The sequence below is a fragment of the Scyliorhinus canicula genome, chromosome 7 (assembly GCF_902713615.1).
Source record: "Scyliorhinus canicula chromosome 7, sScyCan1.1, whole genome shotgun sequence".
Classification (NCBI taxonomy): domain Eukaryota; kingdom Metazoa; phylum Chordata; class Chondrichthyes; order Carcharhiniformes; family Scyliorhinidae; genus Scyliorhinus; species Scyliorhinus canicula.
Window position 1 is genome coordinate 54,064,000 of NC_052152.1, and position 25,242 is coordinate 54,089,241.

Below are 25,242 nucleotides of genomic sequence, written 5' to 3' on the forward strand. Positions count from 1 at the left end.
TGATAGGCAGCATGGTTTTGTGCAGGGAAGGTCATGTCTTACAAACCTAATAGAATTATTTGAGGAAGTGACAAAGTTGATGAGGGAAGGGCTGTAGATGTCATATACATGGACTTCATAAAGCATTTGATAAAGTTTCCCATGGCAGGTTGATGGAAAAAGTGAAGTCGTATGGGGTTCAGGGTGTACTTGCCTGGTATGGAGGGTGCTAGCTATGAAGAAAGGTTGAGTAGATTAGGATTGTTTTCATTGGAAAGACAGAGGTTGAGGGGGGACCTGATTGTAGTCTACAAAATTATGAGAGGTATGGACAGGGTGGATAGCAACAAGCTTTTTCCAGGAGTGGGGGGTGTCAATTACAAGTCAAGGTGAGGGGGAAAGTTTAAGGGAGATGTGCGTGGAAAGTTTTTTTACACAGAGGGTGGTGGGTGCCTGGAACGCTTTGCCAGTGGAGGTGGTAGAGGCGGGCACGATAGCATCATTTAAGATGCATCTGGACAGATATATGAACGGGTGGGGAACAGAGAGAAGTAGACCTTGGAAAATAGGCAACAGGTTTAGATCAAGGATCTGGATCGGCGCAGGCTGGGAGGGCCGAAGGGCCAGTTCCTGTGCTGCAATTTTCTTTGTTTTTTGTTCACCCCCCCCCCCCCCCCCCCCAAAATTTGATCTCATCGCCATCTTATTTTTAAACTTGTTGTCTATATATAGTCTTCCACCCGAAACATTTTCAGCTCAAGGCTTGCATTATCAAAATGCGCATTATAATGAAAATAGGATCGTATTATGTAAATTATAGGTACATATCAAACTCAGTAATGTTGAGGGCAAGCATGCCAGAAATGGTTTGTCTTGTGTAACATTGTGAAAATTCCACTATAATTTTTTTATTCTTGTTGGGCAGAAGAGTTCTGAAATTTTACTTTTGTAGAAAGTGGGTTTACGCAGTTTAACCATCTGCAACATAATGTCTTAAGTCTAGAACATTATTCTTGCATTCATGCTTATCCAGCTCAGTGACTTCCTTACTTCCCTTGAAAATATCCAGTTTGAAGTGTTTTTTTCTTACCAAGTCGACTTTCATGCTGAAAATGCTACTGAAATTGCATTGTGATTATCAAATCCATTCGAGGAATGGGGTTGAATAATGAAGTTCATAATTCAAGAGGAGATTCTGAACCAGCCAACCTCTGTCCAATATGCTGATGGATTTTCCCGTAGCTTGGCTATTGCCAGAAGGCTGAAGGTCAGCTTCAGAGTTCACAGATTTAGATCCCCCATATCTGAAACAACAGGCAGTACTTTGGTGGAAAGTTTTCTACAAATCATTTAATGTGTCTGTTGCTAACATGGACCTGCTAATGCTTTCTGTGATTGGAAATTCAGTTGTTCTGAAAATGGACAATGCAGAAAGCATCTTTGACAAAAGCTTTATTGAACTCAGACTGGCCCTCCCACCTCAGTTACCCCAGCTACAAATTAGAATGGGTGAGATTGGAGGGAATGTGCTAAATTTGTTTGTTGCTAATGTTACGGGCACTTGAATGGAAATAACACTGGCCATTGATTTATTAGCCACTGTGTTTCTTTTAGGAGCTCATTGCAGTGGATATATTTAATGTACAATGACTTTTGGAAGCTTGATTTTTAGAATGTGGTTGGGAAAGAATTGCTAATACTGCATGAAACCTAAGGAAAATGGTTGCAACGCTGCTGCATGAGAAGTAACCAAGTCACTATTCAATCATATCCCCTGGCATTCTGTGCATTGACAGTCTAATTTGGTCAATGAACTTACTCGTAATTTCACAAACGTAACAACTTATAATGTTGCAGCAAAAATGGTTCAGTTGAATTTTAAGTTATTTAGTAATTAATGGCCATTTGGCAGATACTAACTTATTTTACGTCACCAAATTCCCAACTGGTACTGAGATATTTAGGGACTGAAAAGATACTCCACAGAACAATGCTGAGCTGAGTTATTTAAAGAAACATTGTATCATCACTGAAAATAAGCAGCAGTACATAAGTAGGATTCAGAGTTGTTGGAAATAGAAATATTCAAACTGGTGCAAAGTATTTGGAGTTTTATTCTGTACCAGGCTATACTCATTTGGTTTATGTATAGCACAAGAAAATCAACAACATTTAAAAATGAAAAATCGCATTTGGATGGCATTGTGACAAATTCAGTGAAGCACTGTGCCACTGAATAGTAGAATGAGCTCTCAATCTCAACTATACCTTAGAGAGAAAATCAGAGAATCTATCATCCTGAAAGGTGAAACTGATCTCTCACAGTTCCATAATGACTGAATGGGATTTCTGTACACCTGGGAGTTAACTTCTGTTATGTTCCAAAAATGTAATAGAGTATATTTTGAAATATATATTACAGTAAAATATTATTAATCACAAATCTGTCCCTCAATTAACATTATAATAGATCATCTAGTCATTTGCATCACTGCAGTTTACAAAATCTTGCTTGTGAAAATTGACTGCCACCACCTTTCCCAACAATAACAGCTTCATTGACCTGGAACGGTAAAGGTAGAGCTGGATGTCATCAGCACGCATTTGGAACACTGTTGTGGATGATGTCACTGATGATAGCTGTGGGTGAGAGTTAAGAGAGGGAAAGGGATAGATCCTGTTAAGACTCGAGCAATAAAGGTGCAAAGGCAGGAAGAACAGCCATTGCAGCAGATTCTCTGCTGAGGAGAGGGAAGGGAAGTTGAAAATGGGGTTGGTTTTTGCGAGGACAGAAGGGTTCAGGATATCCTGTTTGAGTAGGGCAGCAGATTTGGGAGGCAGTGGGCAGTACCAAGAAACTGTTTATTATATCAGCTAGCAGGAAACTGGAACGGAAGTATTACAATGGTAACTACATTCCAAAATGCCCCATTAATGGTGAAGTGTTTTTAGACCTTGTAAATGTTTTTCTTAATTATTGTACCAATACTTAGATTTAATTTGTGTTGTGAGAGTGTGACTTTACAGATTTTACTTTTGGGTCAGTGCACAAGTTCTAAAGAGGATTTTGTGTGACAACAATTTCCAATAAAAACTCGATTTAATTGCCTAAATGTCTGCCGACTTCACTGAAGAACTGCAAGTGTCTTGATATTTTTTGTTGGTTATCCTTTGTTGAGCGAGTCCCACCTATTCTTTGTTGATCAGGAAAAGTGCTGTTGAAAAACATGTAAGAGGTCATTCCTGCTGCTACAAATCTTACTTTAAAAAAAGAATCAATCCACAAGTCCAAAAATATTTCTTATACAGTCCAATTAACAGTAAACATGCAATGGGCACTCATTGGTGCACTATCAATTGAGACATTTGTGGATATATTGATATTATCTTCACACAGGGCCCAATCACTTTACCCAATGCTAAAACCATAACGCATATCTTATAACATTGAAATAAAAATTTGATGCAGGATAGAGTTCTGTTTCTGTCAGGTATATTGGTTTGATTATTGTTGTGCCACCCATTAAAGTTAAATTGCCTGTCTGAATAAATCTCTATGCACTTAGATCAAAATATTATTGCTGATTTGTTTTAATCAGTATTGTGAATAATTTTAGTTCTGTGTTTTATATATAGCTGTGGGGTTTTAGGATTATGCTTAAATTGGCAATCTGACATCTTTGCTGTATTGTGTTATAACTAGATGTGCTTTAAATATCAATGACAAAAAACTTTATTTTTCCTTTCTGGTATTCATACTTATTTTTCTACCATGTTTTATGTAATTGAATGTGGATATCTAAATATACTAATTAGGTAAAGGATGTTTCTATCAAAGGTAATATAATATTCTGGTCATTCGAACTAAGCAATAAACCTCCGCTAATTAATGTAACAGACTATTTTTCTGCTTGTGCAATCAAAATTACAGTTATAATGTTCTTGCCTTTAATTCTGGCCAGCATATATTGTTTCTTGTCACTTATTTGATTTTCACAGTCCTTACATGATTGCTGTAACATTGCAATGAGTCATGTCCATAACCACATAATCTGTATTTTATATTACAATTTTAGCCTTGTTGGCAATCACTTTTTGCTTTGCAACAGTGCTGTCATTTGCATGTAACCTTTCACTCTCAAACATTGGTTTTGGCGTTGCATGCAATGCAACTCAAATATGGTGTCAAACTTAGTTTAAAAAGTGCTGACCAGCTCCATTGAAACCCTAAACACTTTTTGAACTTAACTGGGGTCGATTTAAATATTTTAAATTCTCCTCTGTATAGTGTCACAACACTTAGATTTTAATGACTGCTCGAGGAGCTGTGTGTGTGTATTATCTTCGGATAATTCTTGTAGTTTCTGACACTAAAAGTGAAAGCCTACCTTGTTGGAAGTAATGGACAAATATGAGGTTTCAGACTGGTAGCTGCGATATAGATACGTATTATATAAAATGCCACGACATTTTCGGACTCTGCAATCATGGGAGTAAGATTTGGTTATTCAGTTGAACAGTTCACTTCAGTCCGGTGTAAAAATATGTGATAGATATTTTCAATAATATGGTAACCACAAAATAAGGGTGACTTGTCCAACAGAATCTAGGATTAGTTCTGATACAACTGAATCTCTCTCTTGTGCTGTTTCTGGTTTGCTTTCTGTTCAGCGAACATTTCCTACTGTGCCTAGAGGATTTAACTATGGATGTGTTTTTATTTAATAGCTAGGTTTAAACCTTCAATTTACAAATTTAATTGCGTGGAGAAATGTATGTAATTATCAAATATTTGTCAGTCTGTCACCTGCAGTGCAGTAATCACTTGAGGTAGAGTGTGAAATATGCTGCTTGAAAAGTATTTTACTCCCATGTATGTTCTTGCTGCAGGTTAATGTTTCTTCACAAGAGACCCCTGGTTTGTTTTCAAAATAGACCAGTTAAAGAACCATGCTGCCAACCTACTGACCATCCCAACTGGCCTGGGCAAGACCATTGACAAACAACCGCTTGGCTCCTGGAAAGCAGGACCAAAGTCCATCAACAATTGGAAATCATTCTATCTTCCAGTCTGCAAGGAATCTGCGACAATGGATACCGAATCCACATATTCTGGCTATTCCTACTATTCAGGTCGCTCCAAGAGCTCTCACAGACATGGGTAGGTACTGTTTCTTTAGAATAGTTTGTATTATTGTTAATGTAATTACATCTCAGATTATAGCTAAAAGGTGACCCTTTGCAGATTCATTTGGAAAAGAGTTGGAGGGAAGGGAAAGAGCTCTTAGTTGTTCAAAGTTCAATAACTAGTTTTCCTGCTCCAGTGCTTTATACTGGGAAATATTCACTTTAAATGTAGTAATTTAGCATTCAGATCTTGTTTGACCACTTGAAGCTTAGCAGTAACGATCCTGTAGGAAATAAATAACAATTTAAAGAAATGTACAATTTTATCTCCTTACACACACCCATTCCCCAACAAGCGAGAGCCCACAAAACTTGTGTAACTTAGAGGACTTCTGCCATGTGTCTCCTCCCATGTGCAGAAATTCACTTGTCTTCTCATTTGCACTCTGCTCTTTGTTTATATGCTCCTCCTCTGAGTGCCCTGTATTTATGATACTGTTTGTTTCTTGGGTACTTCACCTTAGTGACAAAGTATTGAATGTATTTTCTACCTAATCTAATGTTATTATTACTACCTTAGTGAGTGGAGTGAAATTGGAGCAGCTTGCTGCTTGTTAATAGAGATTTTGGAGATTCCTGTGACCATATCCCTTTTGGTACAGGATCATGAATGGCATAAAAGGACTGCCACACTTTACTAACTTTCTCTGACCACTGACACATTGCAAACCTCTTGAGTGGTCTGACTGGGTTGGACAATGTGAAAAGACCTGAGAAGTAGCCAACTCATCCATGTCTCCTTCTGCCATGTCCTGTCATTTTGCAAGACCCCATTTAAAAGGAGAAAAGGACCATGTGTTAACAAGTGACTCTACAAGGAGCTGCTTACAGAGTTCTAAAGGAAATACATTTACTGCCTTGCATTGTTATTGAAACTGCGAGTACATTCTAAGAGGGAACCAGATGATGGAGCAAAAAATCATGCTTGCATTTTTGAGCTGGCACGAAGTTGCCAAAATCTATCTCTACCTAAACACCTTCCACTTCGAGCTGCCTTCTTACGTCAAGAAAGACTGGCAGGGCCACCTCTGATCCTTGTTGCTGTTCTCCCATTGTGTGTGTGCTCCCCATATAAAATGAACAACGCATTGCTCTTAGCAGCGTTGGAAGACCACGATATGTCACACCAATCTCCAGCCTGCATCCCTTATTGAGAATGTTTGACCGAGCAACTAGGCAAGTACTTTCAGGTGCCAGTTTGATTTGGTACACAGTAGAGACTTTTTTCATCTCTTTATCTAAACAGGAGTTTAATTTGAAAATTTGGCATCCAGCAACATTAGCAGTATGCATTATTTTGATAGAGGATTTGATAGTTTAGCAGCAATGACTCTTTAGAATTAACTAGCTTTTGCCCCAGTCTACTTTAGATTAGGAGTTTATTTTTGTTCATTCGTGGGCTATGAGCATCACTGGTAAAGTCAGCATTTATTTTCTTTTTTAATAAACAATTTTATTGAGGTAGTTTTTGGCTTTATAAACAGTTACAGACATCAGAAAGGAAGCAACAAAGGCAAAAATGTGCAAACATCCACGTACTTTCAATACTTCCATCGTAACATATTGCACAAGCCCGCTCCCCTCCCACCGGTACTACCCGCCATATTTCCCTCCTACTCTACTCTACCCCCCCTCCCCCCACCCCCCTGCTGACGCTCACTCTCCCGCAAAGAAGTCAATAAATGGTTGCCACCTCCGGGTGAACCCCTGCACAGATCCCCTCAAGGCGAACTTAATTTTTTCCATCCCCAGGAAACTCGACATGTCCGCAAGCCACCACTCAGTCTTCGGGGGCTTTGAGTCCCTCCACGCCAATAATATTCGTCGCCGGGCTATCAGGGAAGCAAAGGCCAACACATCGGCCTCTTTCTCCCCCTGGACGCCCGGGTCTTCCGAAACCCCAAAAATTGCCACCCCTGGACTCATCACCACCCTTGTTTTTAGCACCTGGGACATGACCCCCGCAAATCCCTCCCAGTACCCCCTTAGCTCAGGGCATGCCCAAAACATGTGAACATGGTTCGCTGGTCCTCCCGCGCACCTAGCGCATTTGTCCTCTATCCCGAAAAATTTGCTCATCCGAGCCACCGTCATATGGGCCCGGTGAACGACCTTAAATGGGATCAGCCCGAGCCTAGCACATGTCGCGGTCGAATTTACCCTACTCAGGGCCTCTGCCCACAGCCCATCCTCCATTTCCCCGCCTAGCTCCTCCTCCCATTTAAGTTTCAGTTCCTCTGTCTGGGACCCTTCCTCCCTCATGAGCACCTTATATATACCCGAGACTCTGCCCTCCCCTTCTTCCCTCCTAGAGACTATTCTGTCGAGGATCCCCATTGGCGGGATGCGCGGGAAAGATGGGACCTGTCTACGAACAAAGTCCTGCAACTGTAGGTATCTAAAATCATTTCCCCTTACCAACCCAAATTTCTCCTCCAAGCTCCTCAAACTCGCGAAGCTCCCTTCCAGGAACATATAAAGTCAGCATTTATTGCCACCACTAATTGTCTTTAAACTGCTGCAGTCCCATCTGCTGTAGGTACACCTGCTGAGCTGATTTTGACCTAGCAGCAGTATAATTCCGAGTTGGGGTGGTTAATGGTTTGGAGCCAAACCTGTAGGTGAGGGTGTTCCCATTCATCTGCCCTTGTTTTTCTAGGTGTTAAAAGTCGTGGGTTTGGAAGGTACTGTTGAAGGAGGCTTGGCAAATTGTTGCAATGTATCTTGTAACTAGTGCTGATAGTGTAGGGAGTGAATGTCTCTAGGTGGTGGATGGGGTGCCAAACAATCAAGTTGCTTTGTCCTGGTGGTGTTGAGCTTCTTGGGTATTCTTGGAGCTGAACATATCTAGGCAAGTAGATTGTATTCCACCAAGCTCCTGACTTTTGCCTTGTGGACAATAGGCAGGAGTTGAGTACTTGCTGCCGCAAGGCCAGTCAGAACTATCTTCTGGTCTAGAATCATAGAATTTACAGTGCAGAAGGAGGCCATTCAGCCCTTCGGGTCTGCACCGGCCCTTGGAAAGAGCACCCTTAAGCCCACAGCTCCACCCTATTGGCAATTAATCATGGCCAATCCACCTAACCTGCACATCTTTGGACTAATTAGGTTTCTGGTCAATGGTAAGCCACAGGATGTTGATGGTGACGATTCAGCTATGGTTGTGCTGTTGAAAGTTAGGGAGAGATGGTTAGAATCTCCCTTGTTGGAAATCATCATTGCCTGGCACCTGCGTGGCACAAATATTACTCGACATTTACATTCATAGAATCTACAGCACGGAGACAGGCTCTTTGGCCCAAACTGGTCCATGCCAACCAAAAAGCCCATCTAAGCTAACCCCCATTTGCCTGCATTTGGCCCATATCCCTCTAAACTTTTCCTGTCCATGAATCTGTCCAAATTCCTTTTAAATATTGTCAATGTCCCTGCCTCAACCACTTCCTCCAGCAGCTTATTCTACATACGTACCACCCTCTGTGTAAAAAATGAAAATTCTCAGTTTAGCCCAATTCTGAATGTTGTCCTAGATTGCTGCAGTGGACACAGGCCACTTCAGTACCTGAGGAGTTGAGTGTTACTGAACACCCCACAACCATATTCTGGTCTCATGTTGGAGGGAATGTCACTGATAAAACAGTTGAAGATAATCTTTATTAGTATCACAAGTAGGCTTACATTAATTCTGCAATGAAGTTACTGTGAAAATCCCCTAGTGTCTACACTCCGGTGCCTGTTCGGGTACACAGAAAATTCAGAATGTCCAATGCACCTAACAAGCACATCTTTTGGGACTTGTGGAGGAAACCTGAGCACCCAGAGACACGGGAGAATGTGCAGATTCTGCACAGACAGTGACCTGAGCTGGAAATCGAACTTGTGACCCTGGAGCTGTGAAGCAACTGTGCTACCCTGCCACCATGGTTATGTCTTAGCTGATAACCTGAGGAAGTCCTTCAGTGATACCCTGGGACTTAAATATTTGGCTTCTAACAACCACAGCCGTACTCTTTTGTGCTGGATGTGATTCTAGTGGAGATTTTTCTCCCTAATTTGCATTGCCTTCAGTTTTGCTATGGTCTTCTTGACTCCACACTTGGTCAAATGCTGCTTTGATGTCAAGGGCTATCTGCCTCATCTCTGGAATTGAGCTCTTTTGCCTATTTTTGGCTCAACTCTGGAATGTGGTCTGGAGCCAAGTGTCCTTGGCGGAGCCCAAACTGAGCAACTGTGAGCAGTTAATGCTAAGTAAGTGCTGCTTGATAGCACTATTGCCAGTTCTTTCCATCACTTTTCTGATGATCTTGAGTAGACTGGGACTGTGATTAGCCAGGTTAGATTTGTCCTTCCTTTTGTTGGATAGGACAATTTTCAACTTTGTTGGGTCGATGCCTGTGTTATTGCTCTAGTGGTGGTACGGCTAGGATATTGTCAAGGCCTTTGCTCTATCCAGTGCCCTCACTTATTTCTTGACATCACATGGGGTGAATCTAATTCACTGCAGACTGGCATTTGTGATACCACCTCAGGAAGAGGCCAAGATGGATCATCGCCTTGCCAATTGTGACTGAAGATTCTTGCAGATGTTCAGCCTTGTCATTTTCACTGACATGTTGGGCTCCCCCAAATTTGAGGATAGGGATGTTTATGGAGCTTTCTTCTCCACTTTATCCACCTCCACTCACACTAGATGATGCAGAACTACATAGCTTTGATCTGATTTATTGATTGTGTAGTATTTTGCTGTGGCTTCACCAGGTTGGCATTTCATTTTGGCTATTCCTTGTGCTGTTCCTGGCAGATTCTTCTTTGCTCTTCATTTAGCCAAGGTTATTCCCCTGGCTTCATGGCAATGGTAAAGTAAGGGATATGCCAGCCATGAGGTTTCAGATCATTGTTGAGTAATACTCTGCTGCCGCTGATGATTTGCAGCACCTTGTAGATTCTGTTCTAAATCTATCCCATTTAGCAAAGTGAGGTGCCACTTAACAGACTGGAGCCTGCTCTTAGTGTAAAGATGGGACTTCATCTCCACAAGGACTGAGCGGTGGTCACTCCTACCAGTACTGCCCTCGCAGATGACATTGCAACAAACATGTTGGTGAGGGCATGATTTAGTAGGTTTGTCCCTGCTGTTGGTTCTCGTCACCTTCTATACGCTCAGTCTGGACTGGATGCCAGGATAAGGGCAAAATTAGCATTAGTGTTCTTTCCAGTCTTCGAAATACAAAATAATGCATTTCAAATGGCACAACACATTGGATCACCAAGTTCCCTGGTGGTAAAAATTAGGTGCATACTCTAAATTGGCATTATTTAGGAATTCAGGCAATATGCGATGGTGACCAGAATTAAATACCAATATCATCAAGTGTTGGACAGAGGGAAAGGCCAGGTTAAGGTTGGGGAGTGACAGAGATCACTGTTCTCAGACAATCTTGTGCAGCTTCTGACAGCTGATTGCTAATGGACAGCGAACTAGTTTCCTATGTATTCTACTGAACACAATTGGAAGAAAATGAAAAGATGAATACAAAATAACTTAAGCTAATCCTGCATTTTCCTTCCTTTGATGTAGAGCATTTTTTATAACTTTAGTTTCTCTCATTACTTTACTTTTTCTGTAGTTATTTTGTTGCTTATTTTTCAAATTCCGTGCCTCATTCTTATTCTGTTATGTTGCATCTGGGTTCTTTGTCCATCTGTCAGTCTGTGTAACTCTAAACTTGGTTCATAAGATTAACATTTGCCCCAACTATTGTCGGAATGTTCGAGTGTAGGTTGCTTTTGTAGTCCAATTTAGCACATCAAACAGGAGAGGGGCCTAATATTCAAGAATGTTTAAGCCAAGCGTAGTGTGAATTAGAGTTTTAGATTGGGAGAATATGTTGCTTATTTTAGCAGAACCTATATTGAATTGTAATACAGTGGTGTAGATCATTTAAAGCTGTCCTATATGGGTTCTGTGGCAACATTCCCCGGCCATGATCAAATTCCCTGCTTTTGCCTCTTTCAGTGAAAGGAGCCGAGATCGGCAAAGATCCAGAAACAAAGACAGTAGCCGGTCTGAAAAATCTGTTACCATCCAAACACCACCAGCAGAACCATTGCTTGGCAATGAGTCAATTCGTGGGGATGAGACAGTACAGGTAAGACTTGGACTGATTTATCAAGTTTCAAAATGAGAACCATATCATTTGATGTTTCAGTTGGCAGATTAGTGAAGATTGTGATATAATTATTTATTATTGAATGAGCATTAATGTTTGTTTTCAAAAATTCAGAAGTTTATCTGATTATAGTCCCTTTTGTTCATTTATTTTGTTAGATAGATATATGTATAAAGATGTTTTTCACCGGCCAACTTGTTGCTACCCCTGGAGGTTGCTTCGTTTGTCTTTTTCCCTTTTGTTTCTGTCAATATATAAGAGCAAATTGAAGTCAATTGATAACAGCAAAGGCTATGGAATATGGAAAACTGCTTGGGTGCATCATGTCCACATAAAGCAGGACAATTCTAATCTGACCAAATATCGGCCCATCAATCTACTCTTGGTCATAAGCAAAGTGATGGAAGGAGTTGTTGGCAGAGCTATTAAGTAGCGCTTACTCAGTAATAACCTGCTCTCTGATGCTCAGCTTAGGCTCTGCCAATGCCACTCTGATCCAGACTATATTAAAATCTGTGTCAAAACAGGAACAAAAAAGCTAAATTCCAGAGGTAGGGTAAGATTGCCTGCCCTTGACACCACAGTGACATTTGACCAAATGTCACACCCAATGAAAGTCACTGGGTATCTGGTGGAGTCATACCTAGCACGAAGGAAGATGGTTGTAGTTGTTGGTGACCAATCATCCCAAGCCAAGGTATCTAAGAACTTCTCAGGATAGAATACTCATGCCAGTCATCTTCAGCTATTTCATCAATCACCTTCCCTCCATCAGTCGGTCAGATGTTCACTGTTCAATTCCATTCGCAACTCTTCAGATGCATTCCATGTCCACATGCAACAAGACCCGAACAACCTGGGCTTGGGCTGATAAAGTGGCAAGTAACATTCATACCGCACTTGTGTTAGACAGTGATCATCTTAAAAGGCGAGAAACTTACCGTCGACATTCAACGGCATTACAATAGCCAAATTCCCCACTATCAACATGCTGGGGTTCACAATTGACCAGAAACTTAACTGGGCCAGTCATATAAATACTCTGGATCCAAGAACAGGTTAGAGGCTGGGAATTCTACTGTGAGTTAATCACCTCCAGATTTCCAGAGTACCATCTACAAGATGCACGGCAGCAAATTGCCATAGCACCACCAAAAGCATTTTCTAAACCTGTGACCACAAACCACCTAAAGCAAGGGTAACAGACACATGTGAATATTACTACTTGCATGTCATCCTCCTAATCAAGTAGCATTCTGACATTGAAATATATCCTGCCCCTTAACTTTGTAGCATCATTTTAATGTTCTTTATTTTAATGCGTATGATTGTCACTTTGAAAGACTCTGTAAACGGTTGCAGTTCCATCCCATGTATAAATAATATTGGCATGCAGAATACCCTCTTGTCCAAATTGAAATGGTCTACAATAATTCTGCTGCTCTCAGAATGTGCCACCCACTAATCCTGTACTGACCTACACTTAATTCTCGCCCCATACAATTATTAAATTTATAATCCCTGCCCTTCTAATATCTATGTGGTCTTGCCCTATCCTGTGTTTGCAATTTCTTGGCCTTCCTCTTACAAACTATTTTGCTTTCTTTGACCCTCTAACTCTTTATGGATTGTCTCCTCCCTTCGACCAGCCATTGGTGATTCTAAAAATCGAAGTAAAAATCATCTTTTTGGTTACCTCTCCAAATTTCAATGCGTACCTCAGTGGCCTTCTCTTCATCTATTCCTATTTATCTTTTCTTTACATCTTTTAAAACTCCTTCATGAATTTTCTAGATTCTATAAATGCAAGTTGTTCTTATCAGTGATTGAAGTGGAATTTGTTAGGACTGGCTATTTATTCTTGCACCATGGATCTGTGTAACCTTTGCTTCACCCTGTAACCTTTTCTGCTGACAACCTTTTTGTCTCGGTTTTAGTCTCAGTATTCAATCATAATGTTTGTCATTGTGGGAGTTCTTTTTTTTTAATGTAATGGAAAAGCATTCACTAAAGTTTACAGCATTTTATTGAAGTATTTAGTAAATTTTATAGCATTTGCTTTTAAAACAGCAAGTGGTGCGCTTGTGACGAGTTAACAAAAAAAGGCAAGAAATTCTGAACTCTCTTATCTGTCATGAATAAGCTAAATGTTGCTGAGCCCAGAGTAATTTGCATATTCATTGCAGCACTGAAGGGTTGGACTTTGGTTAAAGAGGTTGTGGGTTGAGCGAATCAATGTGATTCAGTCCTGTTACAATTCAGTAGTTTGAGCGGTTCATGGGAGTTAAGAGGATGACTTCGAACTGTATCCAGTGGCACTTAGAGTTTTAATACAGAGGTTAGTTTCTACGAGCGTCCACTGAGGTACAGCACTGGATAATGCATGTACAGGGAAGAAAACATATTGGTTACAACAGTAATGGAATATTCTGTAAAATCTGTTGGCCAGAATTTAGATCATTTTAGATATGCTGAGATCCATCCTCTTCATCATCCTGGGGTCTTTGCACAATGTCTGAGCATAAAAGCAAAACTGTGTTCATGGAGGAAAGACAACAAGAGTGTGTTATTAAAAGTTGCAGCAAGGTTCAGAATCATACCTGGTTAAAAAGAAGCCTTGGTTTAAATTATTCCCTGAAGGTAGATTAAACTATTGACCTGTTTGTGGTAAGCTATGTGAGTAAGACCAGTTGAAGGACATTAGCAGTGGTAGAGACTAAATACACACTTGACACAATCAGGATTAAAATTTGATAGAAAATAGTGGATTCAATATAGTAGCCAGGAGGTTAATTTTCCCCTAGTTGCTGTGTACAGACAATGTAAGCAAATATACAGATATTTCCTCTAACTGCTAGTTCTGGAAAAGGTGCCTTTTATAAGTTAGACCATGTGTCCTACTCTGATAGAATTATACTCTGGGGTTCACACACCTGCCTAATAATTAAACCATGTGATTGTAATTTCTCTGGGAATATTTTAATTAAATCTACCACTTAGTGGCTTTAAATAATTAGTTTGTGAAGCTGTGCAGGATTTTATTGCAGAATTTAAAGTATTACAAAAGCATAAATATAAAAAAACAGAAAAGTGTTTTGATTTTAGTTGATCTTGGGGCCTATTTTAGGGCTCCTGTGCTTCTAAATGCAGACATGTATTTCAATATTGGATTGGGAAGTTGTTGAAGACCTTGTAAGCTTACTGAATTGATATGGAACTAGTGCAATATTGACATTTATTCAGAAAATCTGGGGCAGGTTTCAAGCTTCAAAAACAAATAAGTTGTTTTGATTTGGCTTGATTTAGTTGTTGATTTCAATAAAAGGTTTGTAAAATGCAATTCTTATCATGGCATTTTACCTTGCAGGATGATAACTGGGGGGAAACAACAACAGCCATCACTGGGACTTCAGAGCACAGTATATCACAGGAAGATATTGCAAGGATCACAAAGGATGTGGATGACACTGGGCTGGACTGTACTCGGCATTTGGGGATAGCCATCGCTGCTGTGCTTGGAATATTGGTCTTTTTAACTCCCATTGCCTTTATGGTTCTGCCTCAAGTTCTGTGGCGGGAAGTGCTTGAACCCTGTGGTACTGTATGCGAAGGGCTATTCATCTCTGTCGCCTTCAAGCTTCTCATCCTTCTCATTGGAACCTGGGCACTCTTCTTTCGCAAACCAAAGGCGCAGATGCCACGTGTCTTTGTGTTCCGGGCACTCCTGATGGTGCTGATATTCGTATTTGTGGTTTCCTATTGGCTGTTCTATGGAGTACGTATTTTGGACTCAAGAGATCCAAATTACCAAGGAATTGTTCAGTACGCAGTTTCGCTGGTTGATGCCCTCTTGTTTATCCACTACTTAGCAATCGTGTTGCTGGAACTGCGTCAGCTGCAGCCTATGTTCACTGTGAAAGTGACCCGCTCAACTGATGGGGAATCCCATTTCTACACATTGGGCCTACTGAGGTATGTGGCGTGCAGCATCACTGTTTGCAACACTTACATTTTGTTGCTAATGTAGTTTTTCATCTGCCTATATTTTTCCATTCTAATGTCTTTCAGCACTTTTAGCCATGCCCAGTAAGAAAGTTCAGAGCTCAGATTAAAATTGAAATGTCCAAGAGAAAATGAACATTAGTTTGTGGTGAATGAGTTGTAGTTTTATATATGGACATTAACATGGATGTGGATTGGGTTTTACTTGCTCAGAATTGTAATGCCCAAGTGTAAATGACTACAGTTATTACCCCTTTATTTGGAAAAGCTGATGTTTGGTATCAGGACTAGATAGGGTGGATGCAGGGAGGATATTACCAATGATAGGTGTGTACAGAACCAGGGGTCACAGTCTGAGGATTTGGGTAGACCATTTAGGACAGAGATGAGGAGACATTTCTTTACCCAAAGAGTGGTGAGCCTGTGAAATTCATTACCACAGGAAGTAGTTGAGGCTAAGACATTGAATACATTCAAGAGGCGGCTAGATATGGTACTTGAGGCAAATGGAATCAGGAGTTGTGGGGAGAAAGTAGGATTAGGCTATTGAGTTGGACAATCAGCCATGATGGTGACGAATAGCGGAGCAGACTCCTATCTTCTATGTTTCTATGACTCACCTGTAGGTGATGTTTACGTTGCAGCGAAACCACTCGAGCTCCTGCTATTTACAGTTGGCTTGTATCTCTATACTTTCACCGAACACCATTTCAGTTCAGTTCAGTGGGTGACATGGTGTATGCTAGTTTACATCTGTTTTTCTCTTATGGTGGCGTGTTAGTGCTAATTACTTGTGACAGAATCTCAAGTTCTATACTTCAGTTTCATCATCGAATTGCGATAAAGATGGAATCAAGTTTTAAATGGTAATTGCTGGATTTAAAGCAAACAACTTGCAGTTAAATGAAACATTTATCAAAAATGTCTGTTCTACCAACTAAACTACGGGAATTTGCAAAACTATTTGCGCTTCATACTCCTGAGGTTAAACATCGGCTGTGAAAACGGCTAATTTCATATTGGATTTTACAACATCGATGAAGTTCTGTATGTTCCTCTATACCTGTGATTAGGTGGGATGAATTCCACCCCTTTTCCACCTTATTGTTTTTCAGTACTAGCTAGAAGAAGGGGCAGCACGGTAGCATAGTGGTTAGCACAGTTTATTCACAGCTCCAGGGTCCCAGGTTTGAATCCTGGCTGGGTTACTGTCTGCGGAGTCTGCACATTCTCCCCATGTCTGTGGATTTCCTCCAGTGCTCCGGTTTCCTCCCACAGTCCCAACGATGTGCGGGTTAGGTGGATTAGCCATGCTAAATTGCCCTTGGTGTCCAAAAAAATATTAAGTGGGGGTTACTGGGTTATGGGGATAGGGTAGATACGTGGGCTTCAGTAGGGTGCTCTTTGTAAGGGCCGGTGCAGACTCGATGGGCCAAATGGCCGCCTCCTGCACTGTAAATTCTATGAAATTCTATGAAAATGCTTCCATTTGAAAGTGCAACATATAAAGTTGCAGATTTAGCATCATTGGATGAAAATAACAGTTGCATATTCTGTCCCTGAGATTCCTTTTTGTTGACTGAATCAACTGTATTACACGGAGATTAATCATTAAAAAATAAGGCAGGCACAAGCAAATGTAACAAATTATCACTTCCAGTCTGTCTGAAGGAGGAGCATCTCTGGCAGCTTAAATGGATAGAGCAAGGGCTGCAGGATGGATGAGCAAGTTTACCGTGGCACCGTAGTACATGAAGCCTACAGTGAGTAAATAGCATGGAGTGCAGGAGAAAGTTTGGTCAAGGAAATAGACCCAGTTCAGTATTGCCAAGAGTGAGAGTCCAGAAGGCTGCACTGCCTTCTGCACTTTTGGACATCTGCTCCGGGTTGGCGAAGAACTTGGAAGTGGGAGGGAAAGGATCCAGTTGGCGTGGTCCACTTAGGTACCAACAACCTAGATAGGGCTCGGAAATAGGTTCTGCTTATAGAATATGAGTAACTAGGGGATAGATTAAAGAGCAAAACCACAAAGGTATTCCCAGAACCATGTGCAAATTGGCATAGAGTATGTAAAATTAGGGAGTTGAGTAAGTGGCTCAAAGATTGCTGTGGGAAGAACGGATTTTGATTCATGGAACACTAGCATCAGTACTGGGAAAGTTAGATGTTGTACTGTTGAGACAGTGTTCACCTGAACCATGCTGGAACTAGTATTCTGGCGGGTCATAACCAACGGCTTGAGAGGGCTTTAAACTCAATATCCGGGGTTATGGGGAGAATGGGGATGAGAAAATATCAGCCATGATTGAACGGCGGAGCAGACTCTGGGCCAAGTGGCCTAATTCTGCTCCTATGTCTTATGGTCCTATGGGGTGGCCATGTTGGGAATATGTGGTAAAGTAAAGGGAAAGGCCAAGAATAGAGCAAGATAGCAATAATCGGAGTGTAACAGGAAGGGACAGAGTGTACAAATGAATGAGTGCGCCTGCAGATAAGGACAAAGTTTGCAAAAATAGTGACAAGGCAGAACTAACGGCTCTATCTGAATGCACGTAGCATCCATAACAAAACGATGAACTGCCAACACAAATAGAAATAAATATGTATAACCGATAGCCACTACATAGACTTGGCTGCAAGGTGACCAAGACTGGGATCTGAATATTACAGGGTACTTGACTTTTCGGAAAGACAGCAAGCTAGAAAACAATGGTGGGGTAGCTGTGTTAGTTAGGGATGACATTAGTAAAATAGTGACGGATGACATTAGTAAAATAGTGACAGATGACCTCAGTTCTAAATGTAGTATCAGTTTGAGTAAAGATGAGAAATAGCAATGGTAACAAGTCACTTGTGGGAGTACTTTATAGTTTCCAAATTGTAACTACATTGTAGGACAAAGTATGCAGGAAGAAATATAGGACACATAAGAAAAGTATTGCAGTAATCAAGAGTCATTTTAATCTACATATGGATTGGAGAAATAAAATTGGCAAAGTAGCCTGGACTGTGAGTTAATTGTGTGTATTCAGGACAATTTCTTAGAGCAGAATGTTCTAGAGCTGAGCAGAGGACAGGCTAGTCTAGATCTGGTAATGTGCATGAGACAGGGTGAATTAATGCCCCCAAAGTAAAAGAATCTCTAGGTAGTAGTGATCATAAAATGAGTTTCACATTCAGTTTGAGGGTAAGAAATGAGTCTACGGCTAATGTTTTAAACTTAAACGGCAATAGAAGAATTTGAAGACTCAGCTGGCCAAAGTGAATTGGGAAAGAACGTTAAAGGATAGGACAGTGGAGTTACAGTGGTAGACATTTAAGGAGAAATTTCACAATACTCAGAAAAGATACTTTCCTATAAGAAAGAAAGACTCTTAGGGATGGACACATCATCTGTGGCTAACTAAGGCAATTTAGGATAGTATCAAATTGAAAGCAAAAGCATTTAGTTCCGCAAAGGTTAGTGGTAGGTCAGAAAATTGGACAGAATTTAAAAACCAGCAAAGAATGATGTTTAAAAATAGTAAGCGAGAAACATAAGAGAAAGGTAGTCAGAAATATAAAAACATGCACTAAGAGTTTCTGCAAATATTTAAAGAGGGTACGAGTAACTAAAGTGAATGTTGGTCCTCTAGAGAGTGAGTCTGGGGAATTAATAATGGAAAATAAGGAAATGGAGGAAGTGTTGAACTGAAATTTTGTCTGTTTTCACTGTAAAATACACAAATAACATCTCAGAAATACTTGTAAATCAACAGGTGAACAGGAGAGAGAAATTTCAAATGGTTACAATCACCAGGGGAGGGGTACTGAGAAAATTATTAGAACTAAAGGCTGACAAGTCCCCAGGACCTGATGGCATGCATCCTGGGGTGTTAAAATACGTGACTGCTGAGATAGTAGATGCATTGGTTGTAACTTTCCAAAATTGCTAAAATTCTGGAAAAGACCCTTCAGATTGGAAAATCGCGAATGCAACTCCTCTATTCAAAAAGTGACCCAAGGGAGACCAAAAGCAGGAAACTACAGGGCAGTTAGCCTAACATCTATCATAGGGAAAATGCTTGAATCTGTTATTAAGGAAGTTATAACAGGGCACTTAGTATATCATAATGCGATGAAGCACAATCAGGTTAGGTTTGTGAAAGAGAAATTATGTTTGACTAATTTATTGGGGGTCTTTGAAGAAGTAACAAACAGTGCTGATTAAGGGAAACCTGTGGATGTGGTGTACTTGGATTTCTACAAGACATTTGATAAGGTCCCAAATCAAAGGTTATTACACAAAATAAAAGTTCATGGTGCAGGAAGTAGCATATGAACATGGACAGAGAAGTGGTTAGCAGAGAGCAAATAGTAGCAATACATGAGTCAGTTTCAGGTTGTCAAGCTATAACTACATATGAATCTTGAATATATTTAAGGCTAGGATAGACAGATTTTTGGTCTCAGTGAGTTAAGCAATATTGGGAGTGGACAGGAAAATGGAGTTGAAGCCCAAGATCAACCATGATATTGAATAGCGGAGCAGGCTCGATGGGCTGTGTGGTCTATTCCTGCTCCTATTTCTTAAGTTCTGAACTGGTGGAATGCCACAGAGATGGGGCCTCAATATTTATAGTAATGATTTGGATGAAGAGACCAAATGTATGAATTTGCTGATGAGACAAAGGTAGGTAAGAGAGTTAGTTGTAAAGAGGAGTAAGAAATTTGCAAAGAGATAGAGATAGGCCAAGTGAGTGGGAAAAAAACTTGGCACATGGAGTATAATGTAGGAAAATGTAAACTTGTCCACTTTGGCAGGAAGGATAGAAAAGAAGTGAGTTATTTAAATGGAGAGAGATTGCAGAAATCTGTGGCGCTAAAAGATCTGGGTGTCCTGGCACATGTATCACAAAAAGTTAGTCTGCAGCTACAGCAGGTGAATAGTAAGGGTAATTAAATGTTTATTTCAAGGGAAATGGGAGACTGGGGGCGGGATTCTCCGCTGGCCTGATTCTCCGTTTTTCCGGTGGCCTGGTGGGGCTGCCCCACAATGGGAAACCCCATTGACCGGCCGGTGTAACAGAGAATCCCGCCAGCGTGTCGGGGCAGAAAAGTGGAGAGGCGGGGTGGACAGTCCAGCCCTACATCTGGAGTACAGCAAACAGTTTTGGTCTCCTTAAAGTTCATAATTGGATTAATGGCGGTTTCGAGAATCATAGAATCCCTTAATGCAGAAGGAGACTTTTTGGCCCATTGAGTCTGCACCAACCCCTGAAAGATCACTCTACCTAGGCCCACTCCCCCATCCTATCCCCGTAAACACACCCAATATTTGGACACAAAAGGACAATAGCATGGCCAATCCACCTAACTGTGGGAAGAAACCGGAGCACCCAGAGGAAACCCATATGGACACGGAAGAATGCAAGCTCCACACAGACAAGTCACCCATGGTTGGAATCTAACCTGGCTCCCTGCCGCTGTGATGCAGCAGTGCAAGGCACTGTGTCACCTTGCCGCAGAGAAGGTTCAAATTCATGGGTTGAAGGAAAGGTTGCACCTGTATTCAATGGAGTTCAGAAGAATGAGAGGTGATCTTATGGAAACATATGAGATCCCATTCCAACTGTCTGCAGCTAATCCCATTTTCCTGTTCTTGGTCCATAGCCATAGAGATTATGGGGCTTTGGTTGCATATCCTGACACCCGAGTTGAGGATTTCTGCCTCTACTACTCTTTCAGGCAGAGAGTTCCAGACCCCTACCACCCCCGAGTGAAAAAAACATTTTTTCCGTCTCCTCTAATCCTTCTACCTATCATTTTAAATCAATGCCCACTAGTTACTGACCCCGCTGCTAAGAGAAACAGATCCTTCCCATCCACCCTATGCAGGCTCCTCAAAACCTTGTAACCTCACGGTAGCATGGTGGTTAGCATCAATGCTTCACAGCTCCAGGGTCCCAGGTTCGATTCCCGGCTGGGTCACTGTCTGTGTGGAGTCTGCACGTCCTCCCCGTGTGTGCGTGGGTTTCCTCCGGGTGCTCCGGTTTCCTCCCACAGTCCAAAGATGTGCGGGTTAGGTGGATTGGCCATGCTAAATTGCCCGTAGTGTAAGGTTAATGGGGGGATTGTTGGGTTACGGGTTATGTGGGTTTAAGTAGGGTGATCATTGCTCGGCACAACATCGAGGGCCGAAGGGCCTGTTCTGTGCTGTACTGTTCTATGGAAATCTCCCCTCAGTCTTCTCTGTTTCAAGGAAAACAATTCCGGCCTATCCAGTCTTTCCTCGTAGCCCCAATTTTCCAGTTCTGGCAACATTCATAAATCCCTGTACCCTCTCCAGTGGAGGTAAGGACCAAACTAGACCAACTAGAACACTGAACATGACACAGGTTTTTTTTTTACATCTTTATGTCTGTCCACTTTTTAAACTTTTACCATTTTTCTTTATTTTTATCTTTGTTGTTATTTTCAAAATTTTATGGATTATTGTTGTACATTGAAGATTCTTCAACATTTTTCATGAACTGCTGAAGGACTAAAGCCCATAGGAGTGGACACCACTGATGTTGTAATGAGCTAACATAAATCTAGAAGTAGTGATTCAGCCAACCTTGGGTTTTAAAAGCCAGAAGATTTTTGAAAGTTTGTTGTGATTCACAGAGAAGAATAAGAATAAATGCCACCCACTTTCAAGCTCACTTGTAATTCTATGTTTGGATTCCAGGGCCTCACTTCAGTACTCTCTATAACTGAAAAGCACTGCACCATTTGACATATTAAACCATCCCATCTTCCTCTGCTGGCTCCCCCTTCTGTAGTGAAGCCCCACACAATTGCTTTTGTATGATTTTCCTCTCATCCCAAGATAACTAGCCACGGTATCTCTCCATGTCTCCACACGATTTGAGGTGATAAGCATGCTTGATGTTGAACCTTTTTCTCTTCCAGAATATTTCCAGGTCTCTGGAACCTGCCTTCTCTGGCTGGTTTCCTTTGCTATTGGTTTCCTTTATCAAGGGATACACTATGTATATTGCTTAGGTCTTTTATTTCTTTGTTGTCTCTCAATACAGCAGCGTCGGGTTACACCTCCATTTGTCTCCCAATGATACCAGTTCTACCACTTAACCATGCTGTGTTCTCCAGACAAGCACTTCACAGCCCATTCTCTTTTCTTTCCCCTTTGCTTTTGTTTCCTCCTTTCCTCTTTTTCTTTTCCTTTTTAAATGCTGTTGAACTATAATATTTCATTCCAGAGAAAAGACCTGAAAAGTTGGTGGGCTTTTTTTCTGTATTTTGACCGGTGCTCATTATGTATTTTGATATTGTTTACTGGCAGTGCGAGTTGATCAATATTACTATCTTTTTATCAGTGTGAAAATCATTGTAATCAAAGGGTGTACTCAGTCGCTTATTCTGAGGTGTTCAATCTCTTCATGGAACCCAGCTTTTAAACAGGTCACTGGGGGCCTCTCCTGGCAGAAATCTGACATTGCAGCTATACGATTAGATAGACCACAGTAAAACACTTCCGAACTCGAGCATTTTGGTTAGTGTCATCCCCTGACAAATTAATGCTCGGGGCACAAAATGACACCATTTGAATATTTAGAATCAATGGTTGAATGCATTTATACCAAGAAAACCTAAATAGTTTGCATCCACATGTTTTAAAATGACCATAAATAGGGGTTTGTGAGATCTGGGAAATTACAGGACTTGACCACAAACTTGGGTGTGTTTGATCAATAATTGTCTTTATGAATTTCTTCCTTTTGTACAGCTCTTCATTTGAATAATGACAAGCACTCTGATAGCCTTTAGCCACTGCTTAGCATTTACTGCTAAGACTCTCATCAGTAGATTCTGGACTCCTAAATTCTTCTCTTGTACTTCTGACCTCTTTAAACATGGCAAGTGTTAGCCAGAAAGCTAATTTCCGTTAATGCTGCACATCTGTGAATCGTGGTTCCCACGGGGAAGGGAGTGGATGGGAGGGGTATGCCTATGCGTATTTCATTTAATCACTTTTGTCCCCTTCTGTCCTGAAGGCTTTAACTGCTGCTGCGGCACCATTTGATGGATGACTGGAGCCGTGTTGTACCTCACCCATTCTTTGTGCCTAGCCAGCGCAGCTCTCCTGTTTCTGCCTTCACGAAACCTTTACTTACACGCGCACTTTATAGCACAAATTGCATGTAGCAGTCAGGAGCAAGACCCTGACTGATTTTTGTATTTATTTATGTTATTCCACCTCTGACCAAGGGGCAAGGAGGCCAGTTGTGTCACACATCCATTATGCTGTGGCTGACCCACACTACAATCAACCCGCAGCTTCACAACCTCCATTGAATCATCAGGGAGACTTGGGTATATTTCATAAATTTAAAGAAAAGTTACAATCATTGACTGTTATCTTGTGCTTTAAATGATCATCCCCCAAATCCGTGCCCATCTGCAACTCCGAGTTTGGAACCTCTCGAGTCAGGACATTTTGTTCCTTCCACAACACTAAAAAATGTTACAAATGACGTGCCATGTGACAGACAATGGTGCACTATCACTCCTCATCTTCTCAACGTCTCTACAATATTTGATGTGGCCAACTGCACCATCCTTCTTCAGTGCCTCATTTCCATTGTCCAGCTCAGTGGGACTGCTCTCACTCGCTTCCAGTCATCTTGATTCATTCATAGTCTGAAAATCTCCTCCAGCAGCTTCTCTTTCCATACTCAAGCCATCATCTTGGAACTTCCTCCCAATACTCCATCCTTGGCTAACCCTACCACCACCCCGTGCCACATCAACATTGATGTCCAGCTCTCTATCACTGCAACCTTTTTCCATCCCTCTGCTGCTTTGCCTTTAGTCAGGCTGTTTGTCCAGTATCCAGTTCTGGATGGGGCTCAGTTTTCTGCATCTTAACATGCTGCTGTGATGAGCTGAATCTCCTTGCCACAAACCCCAGCCCTCTCCTTGACTACTGGTTCAGGTTGAAGAGTACCATTTACACCCTCTGCATTCTATTTGAGCCCAAATTGAGCTTCAACCCTGCTTCCTTTCATCAGAGATATATTCTGTTTTCACCCTGCAATATTCCATCCTATACCTTTCATAAACCAGCTCATCCAAAACTCTCCTGCCCCTATCCTACTCTTGAATTGGTCAGCCCTGTTCTTAGCTGGTCTGCATAGGCTCCCAGTCCCCCAGTGCCCCAACACCTTTGTGTGTGAATTCCTCCATCGCCTTCCTTCTCTGACCTACTCCAGCCTCCATGAGATCTTTCACTATCTCTGACCACTTGTGCATCCAATGTACCTCTGTCCACTGTCATCAGCTGTGTCTTCAGCTGTCTAGCTCTAGAATTTCTTCCCTAACCTCCTTAATCTCGCCAGCCTTCTGCCTTCCTTTAACACTACCCTTTGGCTAGAATTTTGGTTGCGCCCTTCTAATATCTTTTCCATTCTGCTGTGGCATTTTTGTAATGTTTCCAGAAACACCCTAGCCTGTTTTTCTGCATTATGTGGAATGTCATTTAATAATGATCAACTTATTTCCATTGACTTAGGAGTAGATTCAGCATGCCAGCAACCTAATGCCCCTGATGTAGCAAACCATCATTTGAAAATGAAATGAAATGAAAATCGCTTATTGTCACGAGTAGGCTTCAATTAAGTTACTGTGAAAAGCCCTTAGTCGCCACATTCCGGCGCATGTCCGGGGAGGCTGATACGGGAATCGAACCGTGCTGCTGGCCTGCTTGGTCTGCTTTAAAAGCCAGCGATTTAGCCAAGTATGCTAAACCAGCCCCTTATTTATGAATCATTGTCAAATATGAAATGTATACATTTAGAGATATTTTGAGTGATGTCTACCTCGTTTAAAGCTGCCCTCCTCTCAAAAAATGATGGACTTT

At 41.3% G+C, this 25,242-nt stretch overlaps 1 protein-coding gene across 2 annotated transcripts in view; it reads left to right on the plus strand.

Moving 5' to 3' along the window:
• Window positions 1-25,242, plus strand: part of vangl1 (VANGL planar cell polarity protein 1) — a 46,644-nt gene that overhangs the window by 10,600 nt on the left and 10,802 nt on the right. For both annotated transcript variants that reach the window (XM_038802040.1, XM_038802041.1), the window contains exons 2-4: window positions 4,870-5,140; window positions 11,183-11,315; window positions 14,704-15,308. In XM_038802040.1, the coding sequence (XP_038657968.1) occupies window positions 5,070-5,140; window positions 11,183-11,315; window positions 14,704-15,308 (809 nt within the window). In that variant the 5' untranslated portion in view covers window positions 4,870-5,069. The remainder of the gene's footprint in view (window positions 1-4,869; window positions 5,141-11,182; window positions 11,316-14,703; window positions 15,309-25,242) is intronic.